This window comes from Nycticebus coucang, chromosome 9, assembly GCF_027406575.1.
Source record: "Nycticebus coucang isolate mNycCou1 chromosome 9, mNycCou1.pri, whole genome shotgun sequence".
Classification (NCBI taxonomy): domain Eukaryota; kingdom Metazoa; phylum Chordata; class Mammalia; order Primates; family Lorisidae; genus Nycticebus; species Nycticebus coucang.
In genome coordinates this window covers 93,511,482-93,533,111 of record NC_069788.1, presented here as the reverse complement: position 1 = coordinate 93,533,111, position 21,630 = coordinate 93,511,482, and the positions used below count along the sequence as shown (strand labels likewise).

General features: G+C 40.3%; 1 protein-coding gene across 5 annotated transcripts in view; it reads right to left on the bottom strand.

Annotated features, from left to right (window-relative positions):
* Nucleotides 1-555: 555 nt before the first annotated feature.
* The window catches only part of RPS6KA5 (ribosomal protein S6 kinase A5), a 208,092-nt gene continuing 187,017 nt past the window's right edge, over nt 556-21,630 (bottom strand). For all 5 annotated transcript variants that reach the window (XM_053603096.1, XM_053603097.1, XM_053603100.1 and 2 more), the window contains 3 exons: nt 9,130-9,289; nt 4,184-4,347; nt 556-2,401 (listed from right to left, as the gene is read on the bottom strand). In XM_053603096.1, coding sequence (XP_053459071.1) covers nt 2,162-2,401; nt 4,184-4,347; nt 9,130-9,289 — 564 coding nt within the window. In that variant the 3' untranslated portion in view covers nt 556-2,161. The remainder of the gene's footprint in view (nt 2,402-4,183; nt 4,348-9,129; nt 9,290-21,630) is intronic.

Genomic DNA, 21,630 nt, shown 5'->3' with positions numbered 1-21,630 from the left:
AAATACATTAGAAATATGTGTATAGTCAATGTAAATAAGTAGATTTTTTTCCCCCCAAGAGGAGAGTCTTACTCTGTCATCTGAGTACCATGGTGTCATAGCTCACAGCAACCCAAACTCTGGGGCTCAAGTGATCCTCTTGCTTCAGCCTCCTAAGTAGCTGGGACTACAGGCACCCACCACAATGGCTGGCTAGTTTTTGTATTTTAAGTAAAGATGGGGTCTCACTCTTGCTCAGGCTGGACCTGAACTCTTGAGCTCAAGCAATTCTCCCACCTCACTCTCCCTGAGTGCTAGGATTACAGGCACGAGCCACCATGCGTGGCCAACATTTTCTTGATTATTATAAATGTGTGTCTGATGGAATCCCATCTTGGGAATTAGTGAGAATTTGGTAATAATTCACACAGAATTCCCTATCATTACCAGTAATGACAGAATGCTAGGGTACAAAATCATCATCGACTCAGTGAGAACCATGGAGACACGTGGGACAATGAAAAGTGCAAAACATTATTCCCAGTAACCACTGTAGACAAAAATGTGAGCAGGATAATATTTTGAAAATATTTTAATATTTGCCATTTTTGCCTGTGCTATTAATATATACATTGATTTAGTAATAAATATACTATTACATAGAGTGCAATATTTTTAGTATTCATAATTGGTTGAAATTAATGCTGCTATCATCTCAAGAAAAGAATAAATAAATACCATGTCCAAATTCCAAACTAATGCTCAAGAGGTTATTATTAACAAAAACTATAAAATAAACATGTCGGGCATTACCTTTTTAAGCATTACCTGTAAACACAGCAACAATCACTTTTCTCAGTCCTGACATTTCACATGATGGCTTTAAAAGAAAATATCACATACAAATCCTATCACTAATTTTTTTTGCATAGGGAATGAGTTAATTGTATTTCAAAATGCAGCAATCTTTCAATAAAATGTCTTCATCGCATAGCACTTGTTGTCTGTATGAACTCAGAACTTTTGAGCAATAAAAGTGCTCTGCATAAGTTTATAAAATATGCTTTCTGGATTTAAAATTTAACAGAAAAATTTCCAAACAAGTCATAGGTATGTTTCTAAAATATTATGTACATACTAGGTGACTGCAGGAGGAAATCCCTCACGGCAGCACAACACAGTGTACAAATACGAAGCACAGTGTTCAGCATCGTCTCCCTTTAGGTCTTCCTCGCGTCGGTGCCTGAGCAGCTGACTGCATTAGGCAACGCGCCCCCCTCTACTTCTTGCGTACAAAGTAGAAGAGGGATGTGAGGACAAATTTAAAGTAAAGAAAAAAAATGGCAAAAAATACAGTACATATGCTTTAAATAGTACACTTTATAAAACAGTTCGCTGTATTCACACTCTTTTATAAAGCGTAATATTACTTAAAACAGAGAGACATGTACCTTAATATTTTGCAATAACCATTAAAACCAATTGCCAGGAAAGAGCAGTGCAAAATTAAAAACATACGTAGCTCAACATGCAACTCAGAGGGATCCCAAATACGGAAGATGGGATGGACCTTAAGTTCTTTTATCCTTGTTTTTTACTTTTAAGAAAAAAATTAATAATAGCAGGTTATCATTAGATGTAACCATAAAATAAAAATAAGTTAAAATCTTCTCTCACGAAATAAGTATATGCCACACATAAAATTCATTACAGAATCTTTTTTGAAAACAGGCATTTTTCTCTGATAAATCACTATTCAAAGGATGTAAATGTCTAAAACCCTTACATTGTCCGCAAGACAAAGCAAAAGGTATCATCATAGCAAGAGTCAACTCAGCGGCAGAGATCTGAAAAATCTGTGACTTCTTTTGTAAGCAGCTCAGCTCTCACTCTCATGAACTTTATAGAAACCTTTGCTCTTCCAAGAATAGTCCTGTTGGCATCAAACTAGGTCACTAAAATGAATAACGTGTGCTCCATTCACAGTAACATTCTCTGTCCAGTGCTTTTTGGAAAAGGATAACCAAACAGGTTTTCCTGAAAAAATTCCACAAGAGGCAGATTCCAATGAGACGACCAACGGGACACATTTTTTAAAGCATGAAACATTGCCTCAAGCCTATGCTGAAGGAAATAAAGGTGCGCTGGATCGCTGATCACATTCCTACCGGTCCCAGGTCACTCAGTCTGTGAACTGGAAGAGCGTCTCGGGGTTACTGCTGTCGGCAGGGTTGCCGGGCTGCAGCGTCTTGGTGGGCGTGGTTTTACCGTGAGAATGAGAGGAAGAAGAGTGAGAACTCTCACTCGAACTGCTGCGGGTCTCCGTACTGGTGCTCGTCTTTTTCATTTTCCTTCTCTTAGCCAAAGGGGCCTTATCGACGTTCTGAAGGCAAAACCCTTCTCTCTTGTATTTATTAAAGGCCTAGTGGAGGGAAAAAAAAGGAACCCCTGTAAAGGTAGATGTAATGACGTTTTCTTAGCAGATACATCGTTACATCCAGAGCAGAAGACAATTATCCTCTGGGAGCAGTAGCTCCAGGCTGTTGGGGGAAAGATCTTAAAGCCTTTATATCCAAACCTCCTGGCAGGGAAGTGATGTTCATGGGAAAAGACTTCGTGGGGCTTTGTTTAAATGAAACCAGCTAAGCTGTCTAGAAGTCCTATTTCTTTCTTTCTTTTTTTTTTTTTGCAGTTTTTGGCCAGGACTGGGTTTGAACCCATCATCTCCGGTACATCGGGCTGGTGCCCTACTCCTTTGAGCCACAGGCACCACCTAGAAGTCCTATTTCTTTCTTTCTTTCCTTTTTTTTGTAGAGACAGAGTCTCACTATGTCGCCCTCAGTAGAGTGCTGTAGCGACATAGCTCACAGTAACCTCAAACTCTTGGGTTTAAGCGATTCTCTTGCCTTAGCCTCCCAAGTAGCTGGGACTACAGGTGCCTGCTACAATGCCTGGCTATTTTTTGTTGCAGCTGTCATTGTTGTTTAGTTGGCCAGGGCTGGGTTCAAACCCACTAGCCTTGGTGTATGTGGCCAACGCTGTAACCGCTGTGCTACGGGCGCTGAACCTAGGAATCCTAATTCTAATAAACTTTTTGAAGTTGGTGCTACATCCTAATAAGAAACCATTGATTGACTGGATATTCTTGAAGAACATCCGTCATCTATATCAACCCCTGTGCCCCATTACTTTTACTGATTCTGTGACTTACATTTAAAATCCTGATCACAAAGTCCCAACAAAAAGCAGACTTGATCCATTATGGGTCTTTGCTGTCCACTACCAATTTGATGTCATTTAGGTGTGTCTTGAACACTTAATACACATAGAGAAGCTCAGCTCTACCAATGTCCCTTAACATCCTCCTCATGGCAGCCTGTCTTTATGCCCGTCAGCCACAGGCTCGGGCAATGCAGTAGTCCCTCCTGACAGCCCTGCATCACACGTCACTGGGAAGATGTGGATCATCTGGTACAAACTCTTGCAATTAATCTCTCCACCACCTCAACACTTCTAGTTTATTAATCTTTAATCCATTTTTTTGCAGCTAAAGCACTGCTGTCCTTCTCTTTTCTCAAAATAATCCCTTCCCAGGTAATTTTATTTCTCCCTAAATCATCTTATCCTGTACCTTATGCTAATTATCTCAATGTACTTGCATCTGCTTGGCATGGATGTGCATGATCCATAGTTACTGTCATGTAGACTCAGCCTTTCAAATATATAATCTGTATTTATCACCAATGAACTGTCCCTTGGTCTCTGGAATGTCTTATGCACCAAATGGCTATGAAATGAATGGACTTATTCTCATGTATGCCTGAGTTCCCAGTGTTAATTTATGGTTTTTGAAGAAAATGATTTAGTTTATTTGAGAGAAAAATGTTCTATTATACATGCTATTTTCATTACTAACTGAACATTTTCAACTATTCAAATATCACACTAATGTCTCATCTCACAAACTCTTTCTAAATATAAAATAAGTATTTTGGGGTATTTTGCAGTGACTTTGGTCCCCCAAGTACTGTCTGTCTATACAGTGTTCTGTCATGAGCAATTTATAAAAATATACCTAAAGTTATAAAGATTCGTATTATTTTAAATGTATAACTAAGCGTCTGTCTCTGAGGCTACAGAGTAAGAACATCTGATTATGATGCCTGTTCAAACCACCCAACATGTGGGGAGTACAGGTCCTTACGTGGAAGGTTGCTTTCACACAGGTATGCACAGCAGCACCTGAAGACCCTAGAATGTCTGGAGTCATCAGAGGATTTGAGGACAGTTGACTGCCATCTTGAAGCCATTCGCTGTATCTCAAGCCAGACATTTTAAGCCTTTTATTTGGATCAACTGTGAGAAGTCCTGTGGAAATAAATATTTTTATTTTATGATTTTGTCATTTTAAACATGGTTTAAAAACAACCTCAGACATAAATCTCAAGTATGTTCATGTGACACAATGGTTTATATAAGGCTTCAACCCCCTACAAAGATAGTCACATTTTCACATATATTTAAAATTGGATTCTAATGATAGAGTCACAACAGCCTATTTCTAGGAGGTTGTAGGCTTTTCAATCAGAAGAAAATAACCACACAAAACAAAGAGTCCTACTGTGACTTGGTAAGGTGCCAGTGAACAAAGAGCACCAAATCTACTTCTCTTGTGACCCAAACATTGACTGCCCCCATTCCATGAGTCAGGGAGTGAAGTAAGGCACCAGGAATAGGGAGATGACACTCAAAGAGGAGTACTGGGAGATGCACAGACAAACCCAGCTATGACATTAATAACATCAGGACGAGGGCAATAGCAAAATACACAGCACAGTGTGTCAGCAGGCCCAGGGGAGGGCTCAGCCTAATGTGGGCATCCTGGAAGGGTTCTAGGAGATGAGTTCTAGAGGATAAGGAGAAATTGGCTAGATGAAGAAGGGGGCTTCTAGCAAGTTTAAAGACATGGAGGAATAGAAAACTTGGCCATTTGAGAAATTCAAATATTCTTTTTTTTTTTTTTGAGACAAAGTCTCAAGCTGTCACCCTGGGTAGAGTGCTGTGGCATCACAGCTCACAACAACCTCAAACTCTTGGCTTAAGCAATTCTCTTGCCTCAGCCTCCCAAGTAGCTGGGACTACAGGTGCCCACTATGATGCCTGGCTATTTTTTGGTTACAGTTGTCATTGTTGTCTGGCAGGCCTGGGCTGGATTCAAACCCACCAGCTCTGGTGTATGTGGCTGGCACCCTAGCCGCTGAGCTATAGGCACTGAGCTGAGAAATTCAAATATTCTGCAATGGCAGCGGTAGAGTGACAAGGAAGCAGAGGCAGGAGGGGTCAGGTCACAAGGACTTTGAATGCTGAATGCTAGGCTAAGGTGTTTGAGCTAAAGCTAAAATGAAATTCTCCAAAAGGATTTTTTTTTTTCCAGTTTTGGCTGGGGCTGGGTTTGAACCTACCACCTCCGGCATATGGGGACAGTGCCCTACTCCTTCGAGCCACAGGTGCCGCCTCAAAAGGATTTTTAATAGACAAGAGGCCTAATCACATTTTGATACTAGAAAGATGGACAGGTAAGTCAGAGGACGTGTGACAAGGTGGAAGGGTATTGTAGGATTTTTGGAGAGAAATGAAGACAAGAATGATGATGAGCCCAAGGGGTGGACAGCAAGGAGGGGACTGCACCTGCAGGACTCAGATGCCAACTGCATAAGGTAAGGCAGCTGCAGTTTATCAAGGGCAGCACCTCGGCTCCTGTTCTGGTGATCTGGCTTCTTGGCAGGACCATTGTCAAAAGAAGGGAGACAGGTAGAGAAACATGTTTGGAGAAAAGGATAGCAAAAAGTATAGGTTTTGATAAAGGGGAAATAATAGATGCCACCAAGATACAAGAGATCATCTCTGAGTATTACAAGAAACTCTATGCCCAGAAATTTAACAATGTGGAGGAAATGGATCAACATCTGGAATCACACCTTCTCCCCTAAACTTAACCAAGAAGCAACAGATCTTTGGACAGACCAATTTCAAGAACTGAGATTGAAGCAACAATAAAAAATCTCCCAATAAAAAAATGCCGTGGTCCAGATGGCTTCACACCAGAATTCTATCAAACCTCCAAAGAAGAGCTTATATCCATAGAACCTGTTACCAAAACCAGGAAAAGACCCAACTAAAAAGGAGAACTTAAGACCAGTTTCACTAATGAACTTAGATGCAAAAATTATCAATAAAATCCTAGGCAAAAGATTACAGCTACACATTAAAAAAATCATATATCACTATCAAGTAGGTTTCATCCCAGGGATGCAAAGCTGGTTTAACATAAAGCAAGTTCATACATGCAATTCACCATATCAACAGAAGCAAAAACAAAGACCATATGATTCTCTCAATAGATGCAGGAAAAGCATTCAATAAAATTCAGCATCCTTTTCTAATTAGAACACTGAAGAATATAGGCATAGGTGGCACATTAATCTCATTGAAGCCATCTATGACAAACCCACAGCTCATATTATACTGAATGGAGTAAAACTGAAAACTTTTCTACTTAGAACTGGAAGCAGACAAGGTTGTCCTCTATCGCCACTACTATTCAACATAGTGCTGAAAGTTCTAGACATTACACTCAGGCGAAAGAAGGAAATAAAGGGCATCCGAATGGGGACACAGGAGGTCAAACTCTCACTCTTTGCTGATGATATGGTCTTATACTTAGAGAACCCCAAAGTGATAAAAAAATATAGCAGTGTCTCAGGATATAAAATCAATGTTCACAAATCAGTAGCCTTTGTATATGCCAATAACCATCTAGATGAGAAGCTAATCAAGGACACAATTCCCTTTACAGTAGCTTTTAAAAAAAAAAATGAAATATCTAACAATATACATGACAAAAGAGGTAAAGGACCTCTACAAAGAAAATTACAGAAACTCTACGAAAAGAAATAGCAGAAGATATTAACAAAAGGAAGAATATACCATGCTCATGGCTGGGAATAATCAACATTGTTAAAATGTCCATACTTCCCAAAGTAATCTACAGATTAAATGCAATCTCCATTAAAATACCATCATCATACTTTCAAGATTTGGAAAAAACAATTCTTTGTTTTGTATGAAACCAGAAGAAACCCGGTATAGCCAAGGCAATTCTTAGTAATAAAAACAAAGCTGGAGGTATCACCCTACCATACTTTCAGTTATACTACAAGGTCATAGTGATCAAAACAACATGGTATTGACACAAAAATAAATACATTGACATTTGGAACCAAATAGAAAACCAGGAAATGAAACTAACATCTTACAGACACCTGATCTTTAATAAACCAAACAAGAACATACACTGGGGAAAAGAATCCCTATTCAATAAACAGTGTCGGGAGAACTGGATAACCACATGTAATAGACTGAAACTGGTCCCGCACCTCTCACCACTTTGATTGTGGTCATCGATTTAAGATGGATAAACGATTTAAACCTAAGGCATGAAATAATAAAAATCCTCAAAGAAAATGTGGGGAAAACACTTGAAGATATCTGCCTGGGGAAAGATTTCAGGAAGAAGATTTCCATGGCAATTCTAACAACAACAAAAATAAACAAATGAGACTTAATTAAACTGAAAAGCTTCTGTACAGCTAAGGCAACAACCAAAGCAAACAGACAACCTTTAAAATGGGAAAAGATATTTGCATATTATGAATCAGACAAAAGCTTGATAACTAGGATCTATAGAGAACTCAAATTGAGCAACAAAAAAAAGACCCAACAACGCCATACATCACTGGGCAAGAGACATGAATAGAACGTTCTCTAAAGAAGACAGATGAATGGCTACCAAAAATGACAAAAATGCTCATCGTCCCTAATCATCAGAGAAATGCAAATCAAAACCATCCTGAGATACCACCTAACCCGAGTTAAGAATGGCCCACATCACAAAGTCTCAAAGCTGCAGATGCTGGAATGGATGTGAAGAAAAGGGAATACTTTTTCACTGCTGGTGAGACTGCAAACTAATACAACATTTTTGGAAGGAAGTATGGAGAATCCTCAAAGAACTCAAATGAGACCTCCCATTTGATCCTGCAATCCCATTACTAGGCATCTACCCAGGAGAAAAAAAATCCTTTTATCATAAGGACATTTGCACTAGACTGTTCATCACAGCTCAATTTATAATTGCCAAACCGTAGAAATAGCTTAAATGCCCACCAACCCAGGAATGGATTATCAAGCTGTGGTATATATATACCATGGAATACTATTCAGGCATTAAAAAAAGATGGGAGATTTTACATTTTTTGTATTAAACTGAATGGAGATGGAACACATTCTTCTTAGTAAGCATCATAAGAATGGAGAAGCAAGAATCCAATGTACTCAATTCTAATATGAAGGCAGTAGATGAGTTAATGGGGGGGAGGGTATAAGAGAATGAGAGCGTGGGGAGAGGGGAGGAAGGAGGGGGATGGGGGGTCACAATGTATGACACACCTCTTGGGGGCAGGATACAATTATAAGAAGGACTTTACCTAACAAATGCAATTAGTGTAACCTAATCCTTTGTACCCTCAATACAATGAAAAGTAATAAAAAATCCCCTGAGGCGGTGCCTGTGGCTCAGTGAGTAGGGCACCAGGCCCCATAAACTGAACGTGGCAGGTTTGAGCCTGGCCCAGCCACTGCAACAAAAAATAGCCAGGCGTTGTGGCCGGTGCCTGTAGTCCCAGCTACTCGGGAGGCTGAGGCAAGAGAATCGCCTACGTCTAAGAGCTGGAGGTTGCTGTGAGCTATGACACCATGGTACTCTATGGAGGGTGACAAAGTAAGACTCTGTCTCTAAAAAAATAAAATAAAAATCCCAAACAATAAAAAAGGGGGGGGGGAGCTTAAGTTTGTTTTAGATGCGCTAGAGTTATCAATGGGAGCCAAATGCTAGCTCGTGCTGGGACCTGTAGAAAGGATTACTAAGTGTCCCCACAAGAAGAACAGTAGGCTGAAGAGAGTAGCTTGGAAACCTTTTGGAACACAAATGGATTTCCTGAGGAATTAATACACAAATACATGTGTAATGACTATGATTCCACTTCACTTGCTGTACATCACATAAAATGTAAAATTTCATTAGGCTCTTACCTTGGATTAAATCTTTAGCCTCTTCGGATACATTCTTCCATGCTTCTCCTTCAAAAGAGAAATCTCCCTTTTTAATTTTCTTCATGATTTCCACTGCACTGGTGCATGTCAAACTTCTGTCATGAGACTGGAAGGGAACCTGCCCTGACAACATTGTGTACTATCACAGAAAAAAAGGAGCAAAACGGAATGACTGCCAAGGTCACTGTCAAAGCCACTTTAGCAATCCTATTACTAATATAATCAGCATAATTTACCAACTACTACAACTTAGTATTATTAGGTTTAAAAGATTATATAACTTCTATCACTGAAGCAACAAACACATTTCAAAGAGTTATAAATTAATAGCGGCATGGCTTATGATAGCAAGATTTAAAATAATAAAGGAACAATAAGAACAAAAAAGGAACAATCAATTGCTTCAGAAAGGATGGTAAACAGAAAATTGAGAATCAGAACTATTTTTCCATTTATTTTCATTCCTTTCCCTAGACATGTAACTATGGTTCAAGAACTTTTAAATTTTATTTGTTTGTTTATTTATGAGGCTCAGGTGAGACTTGACTTTTTCCGCCCCTATTGTACAGGGCCAGCATGCTAACCACTGAGGTACAGCAGCCAGCTGACTTTAAAATTTTTTTATATAGACCTTCCTATTTTGTTCATAATCACCCCTCTATTTGTTTTCTTTTTTCTGATTGCTGCATTAAATATAATGAATTACACTATAATTCATACTATGGGAGAAGCTGCCTATTTTCATTGTAGCCATATGTTTGACAATTTATGTTTAAGATTTTTCCCTTTAAAAGGTCAACAGAAAAGTCTTTCTAGTAGAGACTAGATTTTAGACAAGTAATCCTTTAAAATTCTTGAGTAGGGGCTTGGCGCCTGTGGCTCAAGCAGTTAAGCCACATACGCCCGAGCTGGCGGGTACGAATCCAGCCAGGGCCGGCCAAACAACAATGACGGCTGCAACCAAAAAATAGCCGAGTCTTGTGGCGAGTACCTGTAGTCCCAGCTACCTGGGAGGCGGAAGCAGAAGAATTGCTTGAGCCCAGGAGTTGGAGGTTGCTGTGAGCTGTAATGCCACGGCACTCTACCCAGGGGGATAGCTTGAGGCTCTGTCTCAAAAAAAAAAATTCTTGAGTAGGGCTAGGAGCGGTGGCTCACACTTTGGAGTTCGAAACCAGCCCGAGCAAAGCTAGACACTAATCTCTAAGAATAGCCAGGCCTGGCAGCACCCGTACCTTAATGGGGAGGGCACCAGGCACATACACTAAGACCGGCAGGTTCAAATCTGGCCCCGGCCAGCTAAAGCAACAATGACAACTGCAACAGAAAAATAGCTGGGCATTGTGGCGGGCACCTGTAGTCCCAGCTACGTGGGAGGCTGAGGCAAGACAATCGCTTAAGACCATGAGTTGGAGGTTGCTGTGAGCTGTGACGCCATAGAACTCTACCCAGGGTGATAGCTTGAGATTCTGTCTCAAAAAAAAAAAAAAACATAAAAATAAAAAGACTAGCCAGGCCTGTAGCAGGCATCTGTAGTCCCAGCTACTTAGGAGGCAGAGGCAAGAGGATCACCTGAGCCCAAGAGTTTGAGGTTGCTGTGAGCTATGATGCCACAGTACTCTACCGAGGGAGACAAAGTATGACTATGTCTCAAAAATAAAATAAAATAAAATAAAATAAAATAAAATAAAATAAAATAAAATTCTTGAGTGAGTTATTTTCGGTCTTGCAGAGATGGCAGGCTGGTTATCAATGATGGCAGATTGGCTGGTGTTAAGTAACTACGTTTCTCCATGACCAGACAGAACCAAAGAGCAGCATCGCCCAACAGGGGGAGGGGTGTGAGGGTGGGCAGGTGTCAGCCGGAGCCTGGGCTGAGGAGGGAAGTGCATTCACCATAGCAGTTCATTAGGAAGGGACACAGAGAGGTAGTCTCTCTTTTAATCGCAGCCCTAATTAGGAGAAATGGAAGTCATGGAGACACTCCAGTGGTCTAGAAGCAATATGCCATTGTTCTTTTCTGGCTAAGTGTCTGACAAGCAGGCTCAACTTTGTGATGGCAAGATACACACTGACTCCCAGAAAGATGGAAATTCCTAGACAGGCTAAAAAACAAAACAACCTATAAAGGAAAACCAGGAGACCCAGTGAGGTAGACAGTAGGCAAACCCTTAGTATAAGGATGGAGTACAAAGGATGAGTCTGTAGGAATGACATCCAGACAGAAATGAAGGAAAACTTGACAAAGACTAGGAGGCTTTGGGCAAATTTGGACTTTCTGAAAAAGAAAATTGTGCTTAAGAAGAATTAAAAACTATATTCATGAGAATGCAGAGTTTTAAAATGGAAGAAAATAAGAAGAAATCTCGGTTTTTAATTTGGAACAAGTAATAAGATATTTGTTCTAAGGAGGGAAATCCAGAATATCTGAAAAACAAAGACAAAACATCTTTAGAAAAACCTAAAACTTCCCTGAATCCCTGATGTGGAATGAAGGCTACGACCAGGTCTGAGTGCGCCAGTCCACAGGCTGGGAAGATCTGCCCAAGGTCACATGGCCGCCGTCTCCTAACTGATACCACGGCCTGCACTGCCCCTCTTCTGCTTCCTTCACACAGACACCAGAGTCGTCACCATACAACTGAAATCTTACCACAACAGTCCCCTTTGCAAATTCTTCATTGGCTTCCTGAAGGCTCTGATTCCTGTCTGTCTTTTCAGCCTCAGCTTCCGCAGTTCCCTGTGTGCCGACCCCACACTTCCTGTCAGCACAGGCTTCCAGGCCTTCGCACCTGCTACTTAGCCTTCTTAGAACACCACTTTCTTCCTTCACTGGGGAAAATCCCACCCCTCCCAGGGTGTGACCTTTCAGGAGGGTAACTGGGATTTCTCCCCTTCATCCTTTACTCCAGACACATGAGGAAGGAGGAAGTGAGCTTTAGAGTCACACCTGGCTGCAAACAAATGCTTTTTCAATTACTAGCTCTGTGACTTGAGCAAATCAGTTAAGCTATCTGAGATCACTTCTTCATCTATAAAAGTAACAAGTGTTATCAAAAGGTTAAATGCAATTATGTGTTTGACATATCTAGCTTCTTGTCTGACACACAGAAGGTATAAGCAAATGGTTACTCGCTCTGTCTCTGAAGGCTTCCCTCTGTGGAAAGACTCTTCTCTTCCTGACTCCATCCCCCGTGCCAGTATTCACACAGCTAGGGACTACTGCCCACACTGCCACTGACCTATGCACAGGTCTGTACATGCCTCATCACCTCGTGGGGTGATTACATAGTATGTGACTGCCACCCTGCTGAAAGCTTTCTGCAGGCAGAACTAGGTCTGATATACGGCTCCAATCCCCATGTATAGTGTCAAACAGAGTTTGCCATCCCATGCTTATTTCTTGAATGAATAAGAACTCTTTAAAAATATTTCAAGACAGTGATATGGTAGAGACTGTATGGCGGACTTGATGAAACAGAGGCCTGCCACCAGATGACAGATCTGGAGACCCTGTGGAAACTTTACATGTGTTCTAGACCCATTTTTCTTTCTCAGATGTCAGGAATTTAACCCTTTTTCCCTCTTTTTCCAGCACTTGCTGCTGAGAACAGAGTCTCCTCAAATCTTGTCTTTCTAGCTATAAGCTTTAACTTCTTAAACACAGAACAAAATATCTTCTAATATCTATGGGGAAGCAGAGAAAATAAAGCAAAGTTAGTGCTGTTATTGATTAGCATTGCTATAAGGCACTTTCCTCATAGCTCTGTAAGTGGTGTGATATCATCCTCATTCTGCAGATCAAAATCTAAACATAGAAGCAGGTTAGAAGCTTGCCCAAGATCCAGCCAGAAGGAAGAACTTAGTAGTGGTGGTGGGGGCAGTAGTAATAGTAGTTGCAATAAAAAGAGCTAATGTTTATGAACTGCTTTTGTTGTACCAAGTTGAGTCTAAGTACTCAATCTCCATTAGCGGATTTAATCCTCATAACAACTGTCATCTCCATTTTTCCAAAAGGTAAAGTCTTAATAACTTGCCTAAGCTACACTACTATTAAGTGGCAGTGGGAGGATGTGAACCCAGGCAGTTTGTCCCCAGGGTCCAAACTCAGTATGTTTCACAATAAATCCTACACTTGTTTCACTAATCTTTATTCAGAAAGTTGTGAAGTTCCATAAACTTAGTATGGCCTTGGTATTCACTGCCTAGTCCATATGTTCACAAGCCCTTCTTATTTTGAGAATCTTTCTTTAGTGATTGACACACTCTGTGCCCTCTTATCATTCCCCTATACTCTACAGCTCTTATTTTCTTCTTTCTGCTCCTCTTTCTTAGGCTGATCTTTAAAAAATAAACTTTTATTATAACATAATTTGTGACCAGGGAAGCACTGAATACAAGGTGCACTGCAAAAATTGCAAAGCAAAGCCTGTAAACCAGCACTCTGGAAGCTCCCCTTTTATAGAGCATATTACCATGGAGGAGAAATTACGTCCATGAGAAGACTCATCTAAGACTCGGGAGTCAACATTTTGGCAGGGAGAGACCTCAGGCCAGTTCTAGCAGTCAGCTGAAGTAGCTCCTTGAATTATGGATTCAGAGATGGCTTAGGGCAAACCAGGTGAGAGGCTGCTCCTTAGCAGCAGTTAAAGGGCTCTATGAAAAAACCAAGAACCCACCACCTGCCAATGCTTCCAGGGAGGGCTTAGAGCATACTCTTGTCACTGAGGCAATAAGGAACACACTGGTGAGAGGACTATGAAGAGAAGTTTGATGATGGCTGTTCACTGTAGGCCAGGGTTGATGGTGGAAGAAGTTGTCATGGAACCAAGGTCATCAATGGGATGAGATTTGGGCATAGCAGAGGCCAGGTGGCAACACTTAACTAACCATCAGTGGCAATAAAGGGAGGCTGGGCAGACAATCACAACTGCCTTGACTACAGGAAATTGTGACTATGGCAGTCACAGTCACAGCATTCACGGGGTAAGACTGAAGGACAGATGAACTAATGTTGCTTGACTTGTATAACATATTTTACAGAGATGTAGAGAAGGCTGACATCAGGCACTAAATGGGAGAAGTCACCCAGTTTCTAGATCTAAATCAGTTCACACACATACCATTCTAGATTGATAGGGAAGACAGGTCTCTCTTTTTTTTCTTTCTTTCTGAGATAGAGTCTCCCTGTGGCACCCTGGGTAGAGTGCTGTGTTGTCATAGCTCACAGCAACCTCAAATTCTCGGGCTCAAGTGCTCCTCTTGCCTTAGCCTCCTGAGTAGCTGAGACCACCAGGGGACTGCCACAAGGCCCAGCTAGTTTTTCTATTTTTAGCAGAGAGGGAGTTTTGCTCTTATTCAGGCTGGTCTCAAACTCTTGAGCTCAAGCAATCCACCTATCTCAGCCTCCTAGAGTGCTAGGATTACAGGCATGAGACACCACGCCCAGCCTAAGTCTCTTTAAAGGGCCTTATAATACCACAGCAATTATACTTAGAAAATTATTCCCCAGTCTTTCCACAAAGGGACCTGTAGCCATTTGCCAAAGTGTATTAAGAAAGGAAAATACCCAGGCTTTTGTGAAACCTGCTTGGGGCCCAAGAACTGACACTAGGGGACCCAAAATACTCTCATGATCTTCTAGAGGGTGAGGGGACTTGCCTACTTAGGTGACAGACGGAGTTCTGGCCAAAGTGCATTTTGCAAAACTGGATAGTGCCAATGAACTCCCTCAATGTTATTTATGTGGGAATGTCTTAAAAGTGTCCCTCACTTTTTTTTTTTTTTTGAGACAGAGTCTCACTATGTTGCCCTCGGTGCAGTGCCGTGGTATCACAGCTCACAGCAACCTCGAACTCTTGGGCTTAAGTGATTCTCTTGCCTCAGCCTCCCAAGTAGCTGGGACTACAGGCACGTTTTGGTTGTAGTTGTCATTTTTATTTGGCAGGCCTAGGCTAGATTTGAACCTGCCAGCTCCGGTGTATGTGGCTGGCACCCTAGCTGATGAGCTACAGGCGCCGAGCCTTCAATCTTCTTTTCTTTTCCTTACACTAACTTCCATTGCCCTAACATCAAGTTCACCAACTCTTTCCTCTGACTGTAATTTTTTTCTTTCAGTTATTATACTTTTTGGCTCCAGAATTCCTTTTGTTTTCTTTTTTAGGTTTTCTGTCTTTTTATTAGTATTTCATAGATTAGCCATGAGATCTTTTTCAGGAACAGTTTCTTTTAATTTTTTTCCCTTTAAATGGGCCATACTTCCCTGCTTCTTGGTATGCCTTGTGATTTTTGTTGAAAATGAGATATGTGAATCTAACAGTATGTTAAGCCTGGAAATCAGATTCTCAAGAGTTTGCAGTTCTATTAAAAACATTGTTATATTGCCTTTTTTTTTTTTTTGAGACAGTCTCACTTTGTCGCCCCAGGCTAGTGTGCCCTAGCTCAAGGCAACCTCAAACTCTTGAACTCAAGTGATCCTCCTGCATCAGCCTCTACAACACCCAGCTAATTTTTCTATTTTTAGTAGAGATGGGGGTCTTTCTCTTGCTCATCTCAAACTCTGAACTCAAGCAATCCCCAGCTGACTTGGCCTCCCAGAGTGCTAGGATTGTAGGTGTGAGCCACCACACCCGGCCTATTCCTTTTTCCCCTGGATTATTGTAGACTGTCTCTGTATCAAAGATCATACTGAAGTGCAAACTTAATGTCTTTCCATGTCTTTTCTAAGCTTGTACCTTTGGCTGGGCATGCATGGTCACTTTTTCATTTTCCCTGTATATGTAGTTGCTTTTCATTTTCAATGTCCTCATCTTGAACCTTTGATGCCCATTAAGGAAACAAGAGAAAAATGAAAAACAAGGCAAAAAAAAGGGTACCTTAAATCCTCTGGGAATCACTTCATCCAGAGGAGGAGCTTGCAGCAATGGTGGCAAGTGCGACAATAATGGCCACTGCTTCTTTGCACCTCTGTGATGAGGAGCAGCAGCTACTGCTTCAGTTGCTGAAGCACAGGTCCTTGTCAGACTGGGCATGGTGGCTCATGCCTGTAATCCTAGCACTCTGGGAAGCTGGGTGGGGTGGATTGACTGAGCTCAGGTGATCAAGACCTGAATTTGAGATCAGCCTGAGCAAGTGTGAAACCCCATCTCTAAAAATAGCCAGGTGTTGTGGCAGGCACTTGTAGTCCCAGCTACTCAGGAGGCTGAGGCAAGAGGATCACTTGAGCACAAGAGTATGAGGTTGCTGTGAACTATGACCCCATACCACTCTATGGAGGGCAACAAAGTGAAACTCCGTAAAAAAAAAAAAAAAAATAGAACACAGGTCCTCCATATTTGGAGGACAAGGTCCTTTTCCCCACCCTGGTTCTCACAAACTGTGTGCAGGAACATGTATGTAGCTGTCTGCCACAGGGCAGAGGTTTGGTATCTGCTACTAGTTGAACATCCCTAACCCCTAAATCTGACATCCAAAATGCTCCAAAATCCAAAATGTTCTGACTATCAACATGATGTTCAAAGGAAATGTTCATTGGAGGATTCTGGATCTTGGATTTGGGGGTTAGGGATGTTCAATTAGTATGTATTTTGCAAATATTCCAAAATACGAAAATAATCTAAAATCTAAAACAGTGGTGTCTCAAGCATTTCAGATAAGAGAAACTTAACTTGTACTCTGCTAAGAGATGAAATTGACCAAAATGTACTGCACTTCACTGTCCAAGCTTTCCCTTGGAAGTTACAAGCTGTCAATAGGCTCCAGAGTTCAAAAACAGTTAGACCAGATAGATTCTGCCAGTGCAAGTGGTGTTTATGAGAGGACACCAATCCCTAGTGTTTCCTCCTCCACCATCTTTCCAGAATTCCTTCTTTAAAATATCTTTCTATTGTTGATGAACATTTGGGTTGTTTCCAGCTGGGGAATTTTGAATCATGCTATTAAATACCTTCTTGTACATGTCTTTGTTACATAAATGTACACATATCCGTTGGGTGTATTCCTGGGATTGGAATTGCTGGGTTATTTTGTCTGCATATGTTCAGTAGATACTGCCAAATAGTTTTCCAAAACCTGTTATACCTCTTAATCCTACCCCACTTCCTAACTGGTACATTTGTGACTAAATATAAGAACCTTTCAAATAGTTTTCTTGCCTTTTCACATGTGATAATGCAACAGGCTACTGAGTAAAAAAAAACGAACTCTTCTTTATCTTTGGAAGTACTGAAGGGGAGACTGGTGATTAGGAACTTTGTAGAAAAGATCCCTTCTCGGGAAGAGTTAGAATTAAACAAACATTAGGCTCCTCTCAACCCTAAGATCTCAAAATTTTAGTTGCTTACCGAGCAATCAATGTCTGTTAAGAATAATTTCATGTCTGCAAATTATTTACAAATATTGTAGCAAAAAGTATATATATATACATAAAGATATATGCCTATTAACATGTGTGTATGCATGTATTACACATGTTCACATACATACATACATATATGCAGAGAGAGAACATGCACATAACAGGGAATTAGACGGAAAGAAACGGCAAAATTCCACAAAATATTAGATATTTAGAGTATTGTTCTCTTATTTATCAATTTTGAAATGTTAAAAATAAAATTTAGGGGAAAAAGTGAAAAAATAAGGTCTCTAGAATAAAACACTTGGAGAAAATGTTTTAAAGGGAATTATATGATACCTCATAGGTATGTTATGTATCCTATCCTACTTTTTAAAAATATTGTTTGTTATGAACTGAATTATTATGCCCTCTTCTCCTCCCCAGATTTACATGTTGAAACCGCAAGCCTCAGTGCAACTATATTTGGAGACAGAGCTTTATGGAGGTAATTAAGGGTAAGTGAGGTTATATGAGTAGGGTCTTGATCCAATAGCATTAGTGTCCTTAAAAGAATAGACACCAGGTTGTCTCTCTCACTGTGTGAACATGTACAAGGAAAGGCTATGTGAGCACACAGCAAGCAAGTGGCCATTGGAAACAATGGGAGGATGCTCCCCAGACACCAACCCTGCCACCGTCTTGATTTTGGACTACACGGCCCCAAGAACTGTGAGAAACAAATTTCTGTTGTTTAATCCAATCAGTCTATGGCATTTGGTTATAGTAGCCTAAACAGATTAATATACTGTACGCTTTAGACAGGGACTGTACATCGATGGGGAGTAATATATTGTAATCAAAGCCCTCATGATACTATATGATGTATCTTCCTAGATTATTTATTTTACTCAATAAGGGTAATATAACTCATTTTCATGTTAAAATATCCACATTCACACTTATTAGACATAAAATGCAAAACTGTCATACATTTCTACAGTAAATCCAGAGACTCCAAATAAATTTTGTGCTTGCTGGGGGATAATTCAGGCTTTCTATCTAGATGTCTGGAGATATGCATTCATTCATAGAGAAGAGTTTGCAATGCATTTTTTTTTGACAGTTTAATGCAGATATTAATTTTGTTCATTTTCAACTATTTTATCATTTATCTCTAAAAGACAAGAACTTGGGCGGCGCCTGTGGCTCAGTGGGGTAGGGCGCCGGCTCCATATGCTGGAGGTGTTCAAACCCAGTCCTGGCCAAAAACTGCAAAAAAATAAAATAAAATAAAATAAAAGACAAGAACTTTTAAAAACCCTAGCCATGGGCAGCACTTGTGGCTCAGTGGATAGGGCGCTGGCCCCATATATTGAGGGTGGCGGGTTCGAACCTGGCCCTGGCCAAACTGCAACAACAAAAAATAGCTGGGTGTTGTGGCGGGTACCTGAGTCCCAGCTACTTGGGAGGCTGAGGTAAAAGAATCGCCTAAGCCTAGGAGTTGGAGGTTGCTGTGAGCTGTGATGACACAGCATTCTACCGAGGGTGATAAAATAAGACTCTGTCTCTAAAAAAAAACAAAAAAAGAACCCCTAGCCACAACAGCATTATCACACTTAAAAAATTCGCACTAATTCCAAATCAATGTTCAAATTTCCCTAATTATACAATGTAAATGGTATAATTACATCCACATGAATTTAGATTTGAATTTAATAAAGATAATTTAAATTAGAAAGTACTTGAATCAGGATTCAATTAAGATGTAAACCTTATTTCCTTAGCATCTTTTAATCTACAGGCTGAAAAACTGGGTTGTTTTCTTCTGCAGAACTTCTCAGTCTGGATATTGTGCTTGTATTCCTATGGCATCACTTGTTTCTTGTCCTGTTTTTCTTAACAATTTCACAATTAGATCTAGAGGGAAGTATCACTTCTACCCATGCCATTACATGACGTTATTTCTATAGATAGGGTGTTCAGAGGCTTTAAATTTCCTCTCTGCATGGTTAAGACTATCTTTTAAAACCTTAAAGATACTTTGGGAGGCTAAGGTAGGAGGATGCCTTGAGCCCAGGAGTTCAATACCAGCATGCACAACATAGTGAGATCCTCATCTCTACAGAAAAAAAAAAAAAAACTTAAAAGAACTTGATTGTCATAACTGATGTGTATTTTAAGAGAGGTCCTTTTTATAATAAAAAGGAAATATTAAAAAGGAAAGGCTATTTCTTACTTAGATTTTTAGACATTGCTACTAATGAAATGTCCCCCATTTAAAGCCTTAAACAAAATTCTCAGATTTACAAAAGACATTTGCACTAGATTGTTTATCATGGCTCAATTTACAATGGCCAAGATGTGGAAACAACCTAAATGCCCCTCAACTCAGGAATGGATCAACAAACTGTGGTATACATATACCATGGAATACTATTCAGCCGTAAAAAGATGGTAACTTTACATCTTTTGTATTAACCTTGATCAAGCTGAAACACATTCTTTTTAGTAAAGTATCGCAAGAATGGAAAAGCAAATAGCCAATGTATTCAATACTAACATGAAGTCAGCAGACAATCTAATACACACCCACATAAGAGGAAAACTCAATTCAATTCAAATTGAGGGGAGGAAGAGTGGGGGAGTGGGAAGAGGGCAGGGAGGGGAGGGAGAAGGGGGGGAGGAGGGGAGGGAGGAGTGGAAGGGGTTGGTGTGCTCCCACTTAATGAGCACAGTGTAAAGGTATATGGCACACCTTTGGGTGGGGGAACAACTATAAGGGGGACTCTGCCTCACAAATGAAAATATTATAACCTAGTTGTTTGTACCCTTACATTAACCTGAAATTAAAAAAAGAAACTCCCCCAAACCAAAAGCCAGCTGTTTACTTTTATTAAAAATAATCTTATTCATAAATATGTAAGTTTGGTTTGGAAATTATAAACGATAGCTTAAAATTGCTGAGATGAAAACTATATAAAGCTTAAAAATAAAAGAAGAACCATCTTGCAGGGACAAGTGACTAGCCATTGGGAGAAAACAAACTGACTCCAGATGGAGTACAAGTTAAAGATTAAAAATAAAATATAATAATGCTAGAGAAAAATTTAGGAGACTTTTTTTATAATCTTGGGCTAGGCACAGGGATAGAGTGACAATACGACATCAAAGTCAGATACCATAAAGAGAGAGACTGACATGTCTTGCTACACAGACATTTTTAAAGTCTCTATTTTAAACCTTTCTATAAACAAAATCAAAACCCTGCATGACTATAAACAAGTTTTTAAAAAAATGACAAACCAGAAAAAAACATTTTCAATATTAATGGCAGACAAAGAATTAAAATCCTTAGTAGAACTTTAAATGTAAGAAAACTCTCCCCAAAAGAAAATGAGCAAAACTCACAAATACAATCCATAAAACAAAAAATAGAAATTGAATGTATGCAAAGATGTTCAAACTGAATATTCATCAAATATGAATACTGATGAATTCAAATTCTACACAATATCATTTAAGATTAAAATTATAGTATCCATGGCCTGTCACAGTGGTTCATGCCTATTATCACAGACCTTTTGAAGGCTGAGGCGGAAGGATAGTTAAGACCAGGAGTTCAAGACAAACCTAGACAACATAGCAAGACTCTGTCTCTACCAAAAAAATTTTCAAAAATTTTAGCTGGGTGTGGTGAGCACCTATAGTCCCAGCTACTCGGGAGCCTGACGTAGGAAGATCACTTGAGCCCAACAGCCTGAGTTTCCAGTGAGCTATAATGGCACCACTGCACCTGGGTGATAGAGCAACACTCTTGAAAAAAAAACAACAGAGAAGTGGCTCATGCCTGTAATCCCAGTACTCTGGAAGGCCGAGGCAGGTGGACTGCTTGAGCCCATGAGTACGAGACCAGCCTACTCCAGAGCGAGACCTCATCTCTAAAAATAGCTGGGCGCCTGTAGTTCCAGCTAGTCGGGAGTCTGAGGCAAGTGAATCGCTTAAGCCCAAGAGTCTGAGGTAGCCGTTAGCAGTGACGCCACAGTACTCTACCGAGGGCAACAAAGTGACACTCTGTCTCAAAAAAACAAACCCAGAAAAAAAAATCGATGGCATCCAATATACTCCCACACAGTTGATGAGACCAT